Source organism: Bos indicus, chromosome 20, assembly GCF_029378745.1.
Source record: "Bos indicus isolate NIAB-ARS_2022 breed Sahiwal x Tharparkar chromosome 20, NIAB-ARS_B.indTharparkar_mat_pri_1.0, whole genome shotgun sequence".
In the NCBI taxonomy this organism is placed as follows: domain Eukaryota; kingdom Metazoa; phylum Chordata; class Mammalia; order Artiodactyla; family Bovidae; genus Bos; species Bos indicus.
This window is the reverse complement of record NC_091779.1, coordinates 35,319,438-35,338,679: the sequence shown is the minus strand read 5'-3', so window position 1 is coordinate 35,338,679 and position 19,242 is coordinate 35,319,438. Positions and strand designations below refer to the sequence as shown.

General features: G+C 35.4%; 1 protein-coding gene across 5 annotated transcripts in view; it reads right to left on the bottom strand.

Annotated features, from left to right (window-relative positions):
• RICTOR (RPTOR independent companion of MTOR complex 2) overlaps positions 1 to 19,242 on the bottom strand; it is a 137,929-nt gene that overhangs the window by 69,684 nt on the left and 49,003 nt on the right. For 4 of the 5 annotated variants that reach the window (XM_019982844.2, XM_019982848.2, XM_019982846.2 and 1 more), the window contains 3 exons: positions 7,853 to 7,917; positions 6,952 to 7,083; positions 1,133 to 1,196 (listed from right to left, as the gene is read on the bottom strand). In XM_019982844.2, the coding sequence (XP_019838403.2) occupies positions 1,133 to 1,196; positions 6,952 to 7,083; positions 7,853 to 7,917 (261 nt within the window). The remainder of the gene's footprint in view (positions 1 to 1,132; positions 1,197 to 6,951; positions 7,084 to 7,852; positions 7,918 to 19,242) is intronic. The other variant, XM_070774736.1, reaches the window with a different exon arrangement.

The window sequence follows — 19,242 nt, the reverse complement described above, 5'->3', positions numbered from 1 at the left end:
TTGTTTTTTTATCTTGAATTCTCAAAATTACTGCAGTAGGAAAGATTGTATGAGTAAGGAAACATAAATCTAATTTTTAAATTTAAATATGAAGAGTCAAATCATGATGCCCACATAGCGATTTTTACCCTATAACAAACATTTTTTTAATCTATCTCCAATATCACTCTTAACTAGAACTACAAGTTTCTTTGAAGACAATTCATCCATTTGCTTCTTCCTTACTATGCTCACTTGTGGGTACTATTACTAACCATAAGCTGGACAACTGGAAGGAAAAGGAAAGAGGGGGTCAAGTTAATGCACAAACTCAACATTCTGCAATTATGGAACATGTGCTGAATTCAAAAGTAGGGAAAGAGGAGAAGAGCTAAAAAATGTTAACTGCTAATTTTAGATATTTTTACATTAAAACAAACATATACTGTGTGAGTCTTACAAATTTTTAAGATGAAACATGGTACTTCAGAATGAAAGATGATAAAATTCTTACATGAGCCATACCCTAACCAAATTAACTCTCAATTCAGTCTATTCCTCTGCCATTAGGGCATCACATTAACAATTTAAAGAAAAACTCTTGGAAAGCCTATCATTAGAAGCATTATGGATTATCCTCAACATCTTCTTTTGCAGAGTTTAGATTTTGACCTTTTATTCTGTACAATGGCCTGAATTGTTTATTGCAACTGTCTACTGATGTATCCAAATTCATCTTCAAAACAACCAGCTGGTGACCTTTGACATTCATTTAAACAGAATTAACCCCAAGTATATAATTAAGACAAAATGGGGGTGCCACACAAGTAATCCTCTTTCTCCAATAATATATCAAAGCAGTAATTTCTTTATATGTCTAATAAAGGAAGAAATATTCTTTACAATGGAGATTTTATTAAAAATACTGTCCCAGCTATACCCAATCACATAGAATAATTACACAAAATATCTATGCTTACCTTGAAGTTTAATGGACCTACTTAATGCCTATCATTTCAACAAAATAAAAATGTTTAATGAGAATTCAGTCTTTAAATTTTAATAGATTTCACAAGACAGTCTAAATCTGAAACTGTAAAATGCATAACATGAAAGCCATAAATCTGCTTTTACTCTCAGACATGGAGCTTACCTTTCTGACTAATCGAAGTGCTTGTGTCCTCTCTACCTCGTTGCTCTGCTGTATGTCAATGCACCTAAAGAATATAAAAATATTTAATTATTGATAAAAATCTTATTAAACAAATTTTTGTATAATACCATGATCAGACAGACGGATGTTCATGTCAATACAGTATTTTTAAATGTTAATATATGTAATTTTTCAGTACCAGCAGATATTTAATATTTCCAGTTATAAATACTTATTATAAATCAAAACTATTTCATTTAAAACTCCAAGAAAGAATATAGGAAGTAATTTACAGAATTACATACATCTATATGGAAATAATAAACTATTTATAAAGCAAAATATCAGAAATCTACTGAAAAAGATATTCACCTATCTTTGATAAAAGTTCACAGATATTTTTAAAAAATTGTGAAGGAAAAGCATTTCAAGCCTAGTTTTAGTTTAATTGTGATTTTAACCACAGCCTAAATTTTGCATGACTATGTTAAAAGTCTTACATTAGTCATAAGAACTCTATTTTACTAAAATATAATTTGAAATGTGAATGTACTTCAAAAATTAATGCTCAAATATGACTTAACTGACATTTCTCTGTAAAGTTCATTATTCAATTTCTAAAGAGCTTTGGTTTATGTGGCAGAATAATTCATTCTTACTTATGTTTAGACAGTTCACTATTCTAATCAATATTTTACCTATTGATAAATAGATAACTTGCTATTCAAAAAGCATTTCTAAAAAAAAAATAAAAAAAAAAAACAAAAAGCATTTCTGCTATCTGAATATAATTAATCTAAAACAATTTTATCAAAAAGTAAATAGACACAGGATTCTATTTCTGGCCACAAAAGATCTGAACAATCCTCCTGCCAATGATAACTATAAAGGTTAAATATGTTACTTTATAAAGCAACTGTGAAAAGGCAATGGATAATAATCCCTGGAAAAAAGCGCAAGCTCCATATTCACTCGGGTTTTGTATCTGGGGACACCTGTCAATTTCCAGTTTTAAGTGAATAGAGTCCTAAAACAAAAACAAAAATCTTGCTGTACTGTGTAGAGAGACTGAACTGGCACAGCCAAAGTGGCTGAGACTTGAGGGGGAAAAAAATCTCAGAGAAACGAAAATAGAAGAGTAAGCAAGAATCTGCATGCAATCTTCTTTCCAAGACATTTGCCTATTTCTATGTTGTGCAAATGCAGGGTTAAAGTCCAAAAAACCAAGCAAAAAGCTACAGCTGAGCAGCCAGATAACTGAGTAGAAATTTTAGCAGGTATATAATACTGTAAGAAACACGTTAGGGCTTGAGGCTGATCAAGATGAAGCGGTTCTGCTAAACATTCACATTTTCACTTGAGATTCTCAATAGACACTTCCTAGCCAAGGCAAGGGAAAAAACAAATTTTAACAGAATCAGTGTAATAAATCAACACTCCAGAATAAAGCATAAGTCTACAAATAACATGATCCAAGAGCCAAAAATTTTTAATATACAATGTTCACATCCTATCACGTAATAATATGAAATATGCTTTAAGACAAAAAAAAAAAAAAAAAGAGGTCAAGTAGCCAAAATCCAAGAAAATGACAACAGAAACAAAACTCAAGTGATTCACATATTGGAACTGTTGTAAGAGATCTATAAATAACTATGACTATTATGTCCAAGAAAATAAATAAAGCAGAGATCTAGAATGTTTAAGTAATATATAAATCACAAAAATACAGTAACTGAAATTCAAAATTCAAGAGACTGATTTACTAGCACAATGGAAGAAAAAAAAAAAAAAACAACAGATTAGTAGAAAGCACAAAGGTTAACAACACCAAATACGAAAATAATGTTACAGTAAGGGCATCACAGACATGTGGCACAGTGTAAAGATTCAACACTGTATAGCTGGAGTATCAGGGGATAGGAAAGAAAAGTAACAGACAAGTCTTTAAAGTAGCCAAAGGAGAAAAAGACATTACCACTTACAAGAAGCAACAAGAGAAACTACTTACTTAGAAACAAAATCCAGAACACAGTAACTTAAAGCACTGAAAAACAGTAACTGATCAAAAAAAATAGCCTTCAAGTGGGAAGGTAAATAGAGGATTTACAGACATAATATGAAAGATTTCAACTCCAGTATACCTATACTACAAGAAAACAGTAATGGGAATTCAAGACAGTGACCCAAGATAGAAGTGTAGAAATGCAAGAAGGAAGAATATTGGAATGAGTAAATAACATAGGTAAAGATCAAGAGTTCCAATTTAATACAATTAACAGGACTATCCTGTGGGTTTACAAATATATATAGAAATAAAAATGTAACATGACAAAAGACAAGAGGGGAGGTAATATGGTCAAACTGTAAGAGGTTCTGGCTGTAATAAAAGTGGCAAACCTTAATATACCAAGGATAAATGTAATCTCTAGGGTAACTGCTAAAGAAGAAAAGGCTTTAAAGCCAATACATTAATAGACGAGGGAAAAAAAAAATCTTGATTTTTTCCCAAAGAAGCAAAAAAGGACACATGGAAGACCAAAAAATAAATGTGGCAAGCAGAATATGAACAACAAGATAGCAAAGACAAGTATATATGAAAAACAATAGCAAGATGACAAATTCATAAACATATATATATATATATAATTACATTAGATAAAGCCCATAGACGCTGCATATAAAAATCACTAGACATAGTCTAAATACACCAATCAAAAGACAAAAATGGTCAAACTAGATTTTTAAAAAATATGTATGATGTTAACAGGAGAGAAACTTAAATTTTTAAGAAAAAGAAAAATAAAGTGAAAGGACAAAAAAGGATATATTGTGCAAATCCTAAATAAAAGAAATAGAAAGTCAGTATAGCTATCTTAGTATCAGATAACAATAACACTCATAAAATAAGTATTACTAGAAATAGACACATTTTTCTAAGTATAAAACAATTAGCCCAATGAGAAATTCTAAATATGAATGCAATAACAAAGCTTCAAAATATATAAAGAACTGACAGAGGAAGTAGAAAATGTGAATAGTATTATGCCAGTAAAGAAACAAACAAAAAAACTGACTTTATAATATTAAAACTGCCTTAAAAAAAAAAAAACACAGGCCCAGAAAGATCCACTGGTGAATTCTACTGATCATGTACGGTAAAAAACAGTATATTAGATGAGTTTTTATAAAAATTCTTCCAGAGAATATAAAGAGAGAAATATTTCAAAAGTTGTTTTATAAACATACTCTTGATACCAAGATCAAACAAGATCAGAAAAATGGAAAAAATAGGCCAATACCTCTCATAAGCATAATTGCAAACATTTTTCCACAAACTATTAGCAAATCAAGTACAATTAAAAATAAAATAAAAAGACATAATGAGCAAATGGTGTTTACCTCAGGAATACAAACAAGAAACATAAAGAAATCCACCAAAAATCTACAAAAAGTATCATAAACAATGGCAAAAGCCGAACAATTTCAACGAGTTCAGGAGCAAAACAGTTATCCAACTACCATTTCTAGTCAGTGCAATATTCTAACCAGAGCAATAAGGAGGAAAAGAAAAACATAAGAATTGGAAAGAAAGAAATAAAATGGTCATCAATTGCAACTAATACTAATGTACATAGAAACTCTAATAAAATAAACTTAAAAACAATTAAAATTAAAAAATGAATTTAGCAAGATCACTGAGATAAGAATATACAAAAAGAAAACCCTACAATTATTTTTCTATATGTTAGCAGAAAGAACTATGAAAAAAAAATTTAAATTACATTAACACTATCATGTAATAAATGCCTTGCTGCTGCTACTGCTGCTGCTAAGTCGCTTCAGTCGTGTCCGACTCTGTGCGACCCCACAGACGGCAGCCCACCAGGCTCCCCCCGTCCCTGGGATTCTCCAGGCAAGAATTCTGGAGTGGGTTGCCATTTCGTCCTCCAACGCATGAAAGTGAAAAGTGAAAGTGAAGTCGCTTAGTCATGTCCGACTCTTAGCGACCCCATGGACTGCAGCCCACCAGGCTCCTCCGTCCATGGGATTTTCCAGGCAAGAGTACTGGAATAGGGTGCCATTGCCTTCTCCGAATAAATGCCTTAGGATAAACCTAACAAATATGTGCAAGACCTCTGCTAGAAAACTACAAAATGTTGAGAGAATTTAAAGTTCCAAATAAATAAACTGAGAAGATTTGCTATTAAAATGTTAATTCACCCCAAATTAATCCAGAGCTTCAATGCAATTACTATTAGTACCTAGGAAAGTCTGATGGAAATGGACAAGTTGATTCTAAAATTCATGTGGAAATACAGAACTGAAAATAACCCAGAAACTTCTTTACTTAAGGAGGACTTAACACTAACAAATAACTTACTGTCAAGCTACAGACACTTAAAACTGGTAGAAAACAGAGCTAGAACAGACAAACAGGCCAAATAAAGAATATAGGGAAAGCAAAAATAGATCCATACTTATCAATTACCTGACTTACAACAAAAATGAAACTAATTTAGAACACAAAAGGAAAATCTTTTCACTAAATGCCTCTAATATTTATTGGATATTGATAAAAATGAATCATGACCTGACAATTATTTCAACATATAAGGAATAAACCCTTCAGAAGAGATCAAAGAGACCTCTCTTCCAAAGACCAAACTCATTAACCATAAAATAAAAGACTGCTATATTGGATTTTATTAATTAAGAAGAGTAAGAAGACAAAGTAAACTGACTAGGAGAGGACATTCTCAATTAGTATACTCTAAAGGAATCATATCCAGAAGACATCAAGAACTCCTACACAAAAAGATAAGACAATCCAATTTACAAATGAGCAAAAAACAAATAGGATATACAGTCAACAGGCAAATGAAAGGGAAATGGAAATTAAAAGCACAATGAAACTCACAATGAAAACCATAGCAAAAAAGGTATAATTAGAAACTGAAAATAGTAAATGCTGGTAAGAATATGGAGAGACTGGAACACGCAAGTATTTCTGATAGGAATGGAAATCAGTACAACCACTTTGGAAAACTGCACGGCAGTGAAAGTGAAGTTGCTCAGTCATGTCCGACTCTTTGCAACCCCATGGACTGTAGCCTACCAGGCTCCTCCATCCATGGGATTTTCCAGGCAACAGTACTGGAGTGGAGTGCCACTGCCTTCTCCAGAGGGTCTTCCTGACCCAGGGAGCGAACCAGGTTTCCCACTTTGTAGGCAGATGCTTTACTGTCTGAGCTACCACGGAACTTATTACTTAAGTTAAATATACATAAAAATTTATCACCCAGCAATTCCACTCCTACATATGTACCTAAAAGAAATGAGCACACAATATCCACCAACAACTTGTGCAATAAAGTTCAGGTCAACTTTATTCAAAATAGTCAAACACTGAAAACAACCAAGAAAAAAAAAATCAACAGAATCAATTATACTCTATTTATAACATGAAATACTACATGGAATTTTTTTTTAAATCAACGTGGATAAATCTCACAGATAACATTAAGGAAAGAAAAGCGTAATATATACTTCCAATATGATACTCAAAAATAAGAAAATCTAGTCTAAAATGAGAACAGTCAGAGCCATGTTTACTACTGATTGGGGGACACAAGAGAACTTGATTGGGATACTGAAAATGTTCCATATCTTATTTGGGATAATAGGGTACTTGGTTGTATCTACCTGTAAAAATTACAGGTTTTACACTAAAAATCTCTATACTTTATGATAGGTATGCTAAAACTTAATATATGATTTTAAAAATATATAAAAACAGAGGGCTCTAAGAAAATTACCTAGCTATTAAATAGTCCACTTTCAATTTTAGCACCTTCTGCAGAATACTGGAGTCTTGGATGAGATACCGAAGAGCTCGAAGCCCTGCTGCCCGCACTTCTTTTGCTTCATTCAATAAAGCTAACCGCAAGCTATATGAAAACAAAAAGTCATGCTACATGAGTTTCAAATACACACAAAATTGTGGTATCAAATACCTCAGCTGAAATAAGCAAAGATACTCATCATTTTAAACGTATAAAAATTATTCACTGTAAGCCATGGTACTTCACTAATGTTGTTTTTTAATTTGTGCCTCTTTGGTATATCCCTACCTTCTGTACTTTATAAAAACAAAGGGAAATTATACATGCCTTTTTAAGGCTGTATCACATATGCCTCTACAATCTATCACTCTCCATTCACCTACCTGTTTCACTGCTTTCAAACAATCACTGGTTTAAGCCAATAAATAAAAATGCTTTATAATGACAGTAGGAAGAGACTATTTATACCAATTTTAATTCCTAAGCATACCAAAAAGATGGTTTTCTTGGTAGGCTTGAGCAAATCAGGTTTGCCATAAGCACATGTTGTCTTAGGTGAGATGTAGAGATTTATACAGGTTCTTCTTGCTCTTGGGAATAACATGAGAACTTTTACTGTGTTTAATTTAGAAGTTAAGACTGTAGAAGTCCAGGTACTTTTCAACATTAGTTTTGATTATATGTATTTGAAAATTACAATAGGATAACAGTTGAAAATGTTAAAAATGTTGGAGATCCTAAATTTTTCTAACATTCACACAACTGTTTATATAAAATCAATACAAGGTGTTACAGTAACCTATTTTTAGTTTAAAATTACTAAAACTGAAATTACTAAAAATTCAGAAGATACGAAGAAGGGAACTGAACTTACCAAATTATGATATCCTCATAGTTAAAACCCAGTTTTTCTTCACTGTGGCCAATATCACAAAGCAGCTGTCAAAAAAACAAAATAAGTATACAAAAATGCATTATGTTTTTGCCTACTTACACACATTACTTTTTCAGAAAGGAAAATAAGATCTTTGTCTTTAATAAAATTTTGAAAAATATATGATTTGACTTTCAAAATATGAATATTTATGTCTATCACCTAATTGTTTTTCCGACTTGACAGTTCTAGATTTCATGACTCTGTTTGAAAACTAAACAATTATTTTTTATTATTCTTTCCCCCCTTCATACTTCTACTGCTTTTAAAACTATTCTTTCAGCGGTTACCACTGAGATTACAACATGCAGTTTTTGAAATTACTACAGTCTAACAGAAATTACTAGTTTACCATGTCCTCAATAAAAACACTCTTTAAACACTTCATTTCCATTTATTCATCTCACCTTTCCCTATGTTTTTGCTTTTTCTACCTATCTTTTAAGCCCTATAAAGTTACAACTGTTTTTAGTTAGTTCAATTACCAATTTATATTTACTCTCAAATGCACAACATTTCCATTATTCTTCACTCCAGTGATACCTTTATGGGGTATTCTCTCTTCTCCCTCAGTCATTGTTGTTGATCTGTTTTACTGGTGTCTTCATTTGTTTTATAGTCAAGGTTGCTGGTAATGAATTCAAAACAATTCAAGATGGATTCCATTGTTTGTTGAGAAGTCTGATATCAGTCTTATTACTGGCTCCTAAGAAGGTCATATTCTTTTTTTTCAGACTCCATGCAAGGTATTGTTCTCTATCTTTTGATTTTCTCATTCTAACTGTTCAAGTGTGGTTTTATCTGTATCCCTGCTTAGGGAAAACATAAATTTCCGAATCTCTAGGTTGATCAGTTCAGTTCAGTCGCTCAGTTGTGTCTCACTCTTTGCGACCCCATGAATCACAGCACGCCAGGCCTCCCTGTCCATCACCAACTCCCGGAGTTCACTCAGACTCACGTCCATCGAGTCAGTGATGCCATCCAGCCATCTCATCCTCTGTTGTCCCCTTCTCCTCTTGCCCCCATTCCCTCCCAGCATCAGAGTCTTTTCCAATGAGTCAACTCTTCTCATGAGGTGGCCAAAGTACTGGAGTTTCAGCTTTAGCATCATTCCTTCCAAAGAAATCCCAGGGCTGATCTCCTTCAGAATGGACTGGTTGGATCTCCTTGCAGTCCAAGGGACTCTCAAGAGTCTTCTCCAACACCACAGTTCAAAAGCATCAATTCTTTGGTGCTCAGCTTTAATCACAGTCCAACTCTCACATCCATACATGACCACTGGAAAAACCATAGCCTTGACTAGACAGAGATTTGTTGGCAAAGTAATGTCTCTGCTTTTCAATATGCTGTCTAGGTTGGTCGTAACTTTCCTTCCAAGGAGTAAGCGTCTCTTAATTTCATGGCTGCAATCACCATCTGCAGTGATTTTGGAGCCCAAAAAAATAAAGTCTGACACTGTTTCCACTGTTTCCCCAGCTATTTCCCATGAAGTGATGGGACCAGATGCCATGATCTTCGTTTTCTGAATGTTGAGCTTTAAGCCAACTTTTTCACTCTCCTCTTTCACTTTCATCAAGAGGCTTTTGAGTTCCTCTTCACTTTCTGCCGTAAGAGTGGTATCATCTGCATATCTGAGGTTATTGATATTTCTCCCGACAATCTTGATTCCAGCTTGTGCTTCTTCCAGCCCAACGTTTCTCATGATGTACTCTGCATCTAAGTTAAATAAGCAGGGTGACAATATACAGTCTTGACGTACTCCTTTTTCTATTTGGAACCAGTCTATTGTTCCATGTCCAGTTCTAACTGTTGCTTCCTGACCTGCATACAGGTTTCTCAAGAGGCAGATCAGGTGGTCTGGTATTCCCATCTCTTTCAGAATTTTCCAGTTTATTGTGATCCACACAAAGGCTTTGGCATAGTCAATAAAGCAGAAATAGATGTTTTTCTGGAACTCTCTTGCTTTTTTCATGATCCAGCGGATGTTGGCAATTTGATCTCTGCTTCCTCTGCCTTTTCTAAAACCAGCTTGAACATCTGGAAGTTCATGGTTCACATATTGCTGAAGCCTGGCTTGAAGAATTTTGAGCATTACTTTACTAGCGTGTGAGATGAGTGCAACTGTATGGTAGTTTGAGCATTCTTTGGCATTGCCTTTCTTTGGGATTGGAATGAAAACTGACCTTTTCCAGTCCTGTGGCCACTGCTGAGTTTTCCCAATTTGCTGGCATACTGAGTGCAGCACTTTCACAGAATGATCTTTCAGGATTTGGAATAACTCAACTGGAATTCTATCACCTCCACTAGCTTTGTTCATAGTGATGCTTTCTAAGGCCCACTTGACTTCACATTCCAGGATGTCTGGCTCTAGGTGAGTGATCACACCATTGTGATTATCTTGGTCGTGAAGATCTTTTTTGTACAGTTTTGTACACTTTTGTACAGTGTATTCTTGCCATCTCCTCTTAATATCTTCTCCTTCTGTTAGGTCCATACCATTTCTGTCCTTTATCAAGCCCATCTTTGCATGAAATGTTCCCTTGGTATCTCTGATTTTCCTGAAGAGATCTCTAGTTTTTCCCATTCTGTTGTGTGCCTCTATTTCTTTGCAATGATCGCTGAGGAAGGCTTTCTTATCTCTTCTTGCTATTCTTTGGAACTCTGCATTCAGATGCTTATATCTTTCCTTTTCTCCTTTGCTTTTCACTTCTCTTCTCTTCACAGCTATTTGTAAGGCCTCCCGAGTCAGCCATTTTGCTTTTTTTCATTTCTTTTCCATGGGGATGGTCTTGATCCCTGTCTCCTGTACAATGTCAGGAATCTCCGTCCATAGTTCATCAGGCACTCTGTCTATCGGATCTAGTCCCCTAAATCTATTTCTTACTTCCACTGTATAATCATAATGGATTTGATTTAGGTCACACCTGAATGGTCTAGTGGTTTTCCCTATTTTCTTCAATTTAATGTGAATTTAGCAATATGGAGTTCATGATCTGAGCCACAGTCAGCTCCCAGTCTTATTTTTGCTGACTGAAAAGAGCTTCTCCATCTTTGGCTGCAAAGAATATAATCAATCTGATTTCCATGTTGACCATCTGGTGATGTCCATGTGTAGAGTCTTCTTGTGTTGTTGGAAGAGAGTGTTTGCTATGACCAGTGAGTTCTCTTGGCAAAACTCTATTAGCCTTTGCCCTGCCTCATTCTGTATTCCAAGGCCAAATTTGCCTGTTACTCCAGGTGTTTCTTGACTTTCTACTTTTGCATTCCAGTCCCCTATAATGAAAAGGACATCTTTTTTGGGTGTTAGTTCTAAAAGGTCTTGTAGGTCTTCATAGAACCATTCAACTTCAGCTTCTTCAGCATTACTGGTTGGGGCATAGGCTTGGATTACTGTGATATTGAATGGTTTGCCTTGGAAACGAACAGAGATCATTCTGTCGTTTTTGTGATTGCATCCAAGTACTGCATTTCAGACTCTTTTGTTGACCATGAGGCTACTCCATTTCTTCTAAGGGATTCCTGCCCACAGTAGTACATATAATAGTCATCTGAGTTAAATTCACCCAATCCAGTCCATTTTAGTTCACTGTTTCCTAGAATGTCGATGTTCACTCTTGCCATCTCCTGTTTGACCACTTCCAATTTGCCTTGATTCATGGACCTAACATTCCAAGTTCCTATGTAATATTGCTCTTTACAGCATCGGACCTTGCTTCTATCACCAGTCACACCCACAACTGGGTATTGTTGTTCCTTTGGCTCCATCCCTTCATTCTTTCGGCGGTGGCTCAGACAGTAAAGCATCTGCCTGCAATGCAGGAGACCCAGGTTCGATTCTTGGGTTGGGAAGATTCCCTGGAGAAGGAAATGGCAATCCACTCCAGCACTCTTGCCTGGAAAATCCCATGGATAGAGCATCCTGATAGGCTACAGTCCATGGGGTCGCAAAGAGTTGGACACGACTGAGTGACTTCACTTTCACTTCATTCTTTCTGGAGTTATTTCTCCACTGATCTCCAGTAGCATATTGGCCCCTACTGACCTGGGGAGTTCCTCTTTCAGTATCCTATCATTTTGCCTTTTCATACTGTTCATGGGGTTCTGTCCTTTAGCCGGGTATTTTCTATTATCTTGTCTTCTGATATGTCTAATCCTCTATTGTACCTATCCAGTGAGTTTTTAACTTGACATAATGTGTTTCCATTTACTTTGTACACATCCAATATCATAATAAAAAATCATTTTTCACCTATTTTCTCCAGTTTACTCTATGTTCTTGATATATTAACTACATTTTAAATGTTTAAAGTGTTTATCATCTAAATGGATATGAATGATACAGATAATCTCTGAGTCTGTTTTCATTATTTGTTTTTCCTTTTGTTCTGGTCATGCAGTCCTATCTTGGTGGATTCTATAATCTTTGTACACAAAAACTTGCAGAGATTCCTGATGACATCTTTCTCCACAAGGGATTCACCCTGCTCTCTCTTTGTGAGGCCAATGGACAATGGTGAGTCCTGATTAGGCTGCTGCCCTTGTAAGACTGAGTCAACCTCTGGTTTTTCCTTTCATCCCCTCCTTCCCCCAGGTTTCAACTGAAAGCTTGTTGTTCATGAGACGAATCTCAAGAGAATGACACATCTCATTTTTGCTTTACAAAAACATTAGGAGCTCCACCTTGATTTTCAAAGGTTTTCTACTTAGGATTTTAAGTTTCCCATCCCAGGATTCGACATATGTACTGAGGAAAGAATCTCCTTTACTTGATTCCACAGGTCTCCATCAAAAGCTCTGTGCTGTTTTCTCCATCTTTCAGCAATAGTACTCCTGGGACTAGAGTATGAATCTTTACCTTCCTGTCCACATTTCACATTAGTCAGTGCTTCCCAGGTAAATATTGTTGCAGAAGTTAGCTCATTTCCACAAGATTCTTCTCTGAAGTCTTGGTTCCTACACCACTTACAGTCTGAGTAACTGCCTGTTGCCTTCACACAGGCTCTCCTTGTTTTTGACCCAGTCTGTTTTGACAATTTATTTAAAAGCTATATGAATGCATGCTAAGTCACTTCAATCATGTCCGACTCTTTACAACCCTATGGACTGTAGGCTGCCAGGCTCCTCTGTCCATGGGATTTTCCAGGCAAGAACGCTGGAGTGGGTTGCCATTTTCTTCTCCCGGGGATCTTCCCTAGCTGGGGATGGAACCCGTATCTCTTATGTCTCCTGCATTGGCAAGCAGATTCTTTACCATTAGCGCCTCCTACAATTTCTCAGGAGGTGGGTAATATGGTCTGGTATTCCCATCTCTTTTAGAATCTTCCACAGTTTATTGTGATCCACACAGTCAAAGGCTTTGGCATAGTCAATAAAGCAGAAACAGATGTTTCTCTGGAAGTCAATATTACTAGCAAATAATATATTAGTCAAAAATATTTATAAAAACATGACTGGCAAAAAGGTTTAGGCCCTATATTAGTTTGCTAGGGCTGCTGTAACAAATAAGCAAATTGGATGGTTTATACAAATAAATTTACTTTCTCATGATTCTGGAGGCTAAAAGTTCAATATCAAAGTGTCTTAACGAGTTTTTTGTTCTTAGGGCCTCACTCCTTGGCTGGTAGATGGCTATCATTTCTCTGTGTTGGCACATGATCTTTCCTCTATGTATGCTGTGTCTTTATCTTATCCGTTCACCAATCACGCTGGATTAGGGACCACCCATAGGATTTCATTTCATCTTAATTACCTCTTTAATGGGCCAAGCTCCAAATAGAGACACATTCTGAGGTACTAGGAGTTAGAATTTCAACAAACAAATTGGTGGGGGGGTTGGAGGTGGAACATGCAGCACAATTCAGCTCATAACACCCCACCCTCACAGTAAAGTAATACAGGCAGGTGCTTAACATGTGAAAGTCTAAACAAATTGCAAAAAGATTAATGAGGCAAAGAGAATGCACAAAACAATTTACTGAAGATAAATAAATATATATCCTATTTCCTAAAATCTGAATCAAAAACACCGGAAAATGCTATTTAAATAGAGCTTAACAAACTGGCAAGAAACTGTTTTTCAACATGAATATACTAAATAAAAAAACATACTGTGGATGGAATTATAAACTAAACACATATGGACAACTAAGTTGGAAAAATGCAACAAAATCAGGACTTTCTTTTGATGATTTCTACTAATAATTTAAAAAGTAAAGTAGGTTCTTCCAGATGTTTAAGCTGGATTTAGAAAAGGCAGAGGAACCAGTGATCAAACTGCCAACATCTGCTGGATCACAGAAAAAGCAACAGAGTTCCAGAAAAACATTTATTTCTGCCTTATGGACAATGCCAAAGCCTTAACTTTCAAACACACTGTGGAAAACTCTTCAAGAGATGAGAATACCAGACCCCTTACCTGCCTTCTGAGAAATCTGTATGCAGGTCAAGAAGCAACAGTTAGAACTGGACAAAGAACAATGAACTGGTTCCAAATCAGGAAAGGAGTATGTCAAGGCTGTATATTATCACCCTGCTTATTTAACTTATATGCAGAGAACATCATGCGAAATACCAGGCTGGATGAAGCACAAGCTGGAATCAAGATTGCTGGGAGAAATATCAATAACCTCAGATATGCAGATAATATCCTTATGGCAGAAAGCAAAGAGGAACTAAAGAGCCTCTTGATGAAAGTAAAAGAGGAGAGGGAAAGAGCTGGCTTAAAACTCAATGTTCAAAAAACAAAGATCATGGCATCCGGTCCCATCACTTCATGGCAAACAGACACAGAAACAATGGAAACAGTGACAGACTTTATTTTCTTGGGCTCCAAAATCACTGCAGATGGTGACTGACACCGTGAAATTAAAAGACGCTTGCTCCTGGGAAGAAAAGCTATGACAAATCTTGACAGCATATTAAAAAGCAGAAACATCATTTTGCCAACAAAGGTTGGTCTCATCAAAGCTATGGTTTTTCCAGTAGTCATGTATGGATGTTAGAGTTGGACCATAAAGAAAGCTGAGCGCCAAAGAATTGATGCTTTTGAACTGTGGTGTTGGAGAAGACTCTTGAGAGTCCCCTGGACTGCAAGGAGATAAACCAGTCAATCCTAAAGGAAATCAGTCCTAAATATTCCTTGGAAGGACTGATGCTGAAGCTGAAACTCCAATACTTTGGCCAACTGATGCAAAGAACTGAGTCATTGGAAAAGACCATGACGCTAGGAAAGACTGAAGGCAGGAGGAGAAGGGGATGATAGAGGATGAGAATGTTGGATGGCATCACCAACTCGATGACATGTTTGAGCAAAGTCCAGGAGTTGGTGATGGACAGGGATGCTTCGTGTGCTGCAGTCCCTGGGGTCAAGAGTCAGATGCGACTGAACTGACTGAACTGAAAGTAGGTTCAAGCACAAGATCCTCATGTCATGATTTACAACAATAAGGAACTAGAAACAAATGTTCATAAAGGAGAAACCTATGTAGCAGTATTAATATTACATAATACTGAAACACAAAACACGCTGGGTCGCTTCAGTCGTGTCCAACTCTTTGCGACCCTGTGGACTGCATCCCACCAGGCTCCTCTGTCCGTGGGATTTTCCAAGCAAGAATACTGGAGGGGGCTGCCATGCCCTCCTCCAGGGGATCTTCCCAACCCAGGGATCTAACCCACATCTCTTGCATCTCCTGCATTAACAGGTGCTTTCTTTACCACTAAGGCCCATCTGGGAAGACTGGAAACACAAACAACAACTGCATAATGTATCAATGAGTTAGGGAAAATATTCTTTAAAATATACATTTCTTAAAAAAAGGTATATACTTTTTTTTTAAGACGTCCACACATCACCATTTTATCACCAAAAAAGAAAGTACAATCATAGGTGATTTGTTTTTCTTTCTGTGCTTTTCTGTATTTTATAAATATTTACAATGATTATCTATTACTTAGATAATCTAAGAAGAATTATATATACAGTATAGTATTCATAAATAGTAACAGAAGTAGCATTTATTGACTATTAATCATGTCAATTCTAGTAAAGAAGTAATATTTTGGTAATAAAGACAACTGAGACTAGAGATGGTAATAAGACCTCCAAACATCACAAAGCTATTATTAAATGGTAAAGCCAGAAATGAAACCAAACCAGTCTAAGTCCAGAGCCCACTGAAATATGAGTCTACTTTTGTATTAAAATTATTTACATATGCAATGCAAAAACAAACACAAAAAAACAAACAAAAATTTACATGGGGGAGGTGGTGGATTTAAAAACAGAATAACTGAACATTATCATTTCCCCAGCTGCAAAAATGGTATGAATCAAGAATCTGGAGAACCATACTCTTGGCTATTAACACATAAAATGAATAAGTGAATTTATTATATTTTTCTAGAACAGCTAGCAAAAAACACACACGAATTACTGCCCATTTCAAAGGATTAACAAACACACAAAAAGACTGCATTACTTAAAGACTTAAAGACAAAAAGACTTAAAACTGCATTACTAGAAATACGGAGTATTTGAGATTTCACAAATATTTTAGATTACTATCATTGTCACTGTATGGCACCATATATTAATAAAAAAGAAAATTAAAAGGACATCTTATCGTCGTGTTATCACTTAGATTTTGGATATGTTCTAATTTATAAACTTAATAGAAAAATTAAACTCAGAATCTGTTATTAAAACATAAAATATTGTGCTTCTAAATGGGGAAAATGTTAGTTTCTTAAACTAACTCCATTTCTAAAAAGGCAGTGTTTCCATTCTTCTGCTACATCATGTTAATAAAATGAAATGCTTTGAAACTTAAAAATAAAGTATAAAAAATCTTATCTGGTCAAGACTTAGTTTCTCACCTAAGTATGTACTTGGTTCTCCTTCCCTGCATTTTCTTTTTCACACTTACTAGATATCCTTGCAGAAAACTATATACTCAGTGAAACGTAATTTCAAAATTATCCCCCTTCTCAAACCACAAAATATATGACTGTTCACCATTTAACATTTGCTAGAATTAGCAGTTTTGAAAGGTGAAAAAAAATTTTTTGTCTAAGTTATTATTATGATTTCCTAAAAGCACACAGAACTTGGAAATTATTTAGAAAGGAGTTTCATTTTCTGCTACCTAATATAAATGTATTTATACTGAAAGAAATGTTTCTGAGAAAAATGTCCACTCAGCTGGAAAATGGAAAATCACAAGTAACTAAAAACAGTTTACAGTGAAACGTATTTCTCATAATTATCTGCCTATTCTCCAGGGACAGTAACAGATATTAAGGCTATCCTTTCAACAGTGGCTAAATTGTGCTTTCATATTGTTTGAAGAGGAACTAAAGAGACTCTTGATGAGGGTAAAAGAGGAGAATGGAAAAGCTGGCTTGAAACTCAACGTTAAAAAAAATAGTATCATGGCATCCAGTCCCATCACTTCATAGCAAACAGAAGGGGAAAAAGTGCAAACAGTGACAGATTTTATTTTCTTGGGCTCCAAAACCACCGTGGAAGGTGACTGCAGCCATGAAATTAAAAGACGCTTGCTCCTTGGAAGGAAAGCTATGACAAACCTAAACAGCACATTAAAAAGTACAGATATCACTTGGCTGCTAAAGGTCCCTGTAGTCAAAATTATGGTTTTTCCAGTAGTCATGTACACAGACATGACAGCTGGACCATACAGAAGCTTAAGCATTGAAGAATTGATGCTTTGGAGTTGTGGTACTGGAGAAGACTCCAGAGTCTCCTGGACAGCAAGGAGATCAAACCAGTCAACCCTAAAGAAAATCAACCCTGACTATTCATTGGAAGGACTGATGCTAAAGCTGAAGCTCCAATACTTTGGCCACCTGATGTGAAGAGCTGACTCGACAGAAAAGACCCTGAGGCTTGAAAAGACTGAAAGCAAAAGGAAAAGGGGGAAGATGATGATGCGATGGTTAGACATCATCAACCACTCAATGGTCATGAATTTGAGCAAACTTCAGGAGACGGTGGAGGACAGAGGAGCCTGGGCTACACTGTCCACGGGGTCAGAGAGAGTTTGACACAACTTAGCGACTGAACAATTGTTTCCAGATATATAGAAGAGGTCTTAGTAATCAGTGTTAATGAAAATATCCCCTTTGAAATAGAATTATCCCAAGTAGAGACTAAACTTTCTATATGTAAATAATGCACATATATCAGGAAATATATCTAAGAAATTAGAGAAGACACAGATAAGATTCTAAATTTTCCACTATTAAAGAAACATTACACTTTGAATCACCAGGAGAGTTCATCTATTGTTAAGTTTCAAAATATTAGGAATAACTTATTTTAATAAAAAAATTTTATAGTGATTTACTTTCTTACCAATCACCTCCCAATTTAAATAAACAAATCTTACAAATCAAACCCTTTTACTTTTAACTCTAGCAAAGAGGTGGGCAGAAATAGCAAGAACACTGAATTGGTAAATTTAAATAACAGGAATCTCATCCTGCCTCAACTACTGACTGAATTACTAATTAACCTTCAATCATTAAGTAACAAATTTTTTAAATTCTATCTTAGCTATTATTGGTAACTTTTCTTCTCCTGTGTAAAATATTAAAATGTAACAATGCCTGCCCTATTACATAGCTTTGTTAATAGTAAGAATAAATTACTGTTAGAAATCATTGAAAAATCTTTCAAAATGTAAGAATTAGGAACTTAATAGTCACTTAAAATGCTAAATTATTAGACATCACACATTTCACTGGCGTTCTGTTGCTTCCCACCCCATGTGTTTTTATGACTATCAGTCACAAAATACCTAGTTTAATATCACTAAATAGGATCGGAGTTCAGGCAGAAGTTGTAAGAGAAGGCTAAGCTCTTATTATTTAAAGCTGTAAAGATGATGTATCTTAGTCATATGGAAAGTGTTTGAGAATGAAACTAACCTAAAAGAAAAGAGCTGAGAAATGGAGAGAGAGAATACAATTAACATTTTTTCAACCCCTGACTCATTCCACCTGAAATTAAGATTTTACTTTTGGTCTTACTCGTGATGAAAGCAAATAATCAGCTCAGTTGAATTAGGTTTGTTAAATTTGTTACTTATACATCAACTTAAGCATTCAATACCATCCGAAATTCACAACTATTTCATGAGTGTAACTATTAAATTTTTTAATATAAACAAAAATATTGCTATATGATATCTTATATCTAAATGCGGAACGGGATTTCCCTGGTCCAGTGGTTAAGACTCCAAGCGTTCACTGCAGGGGGCACTGGTTCAATCCCTGGTCAGGGAAGTAAGACTCCACATGCCACATGG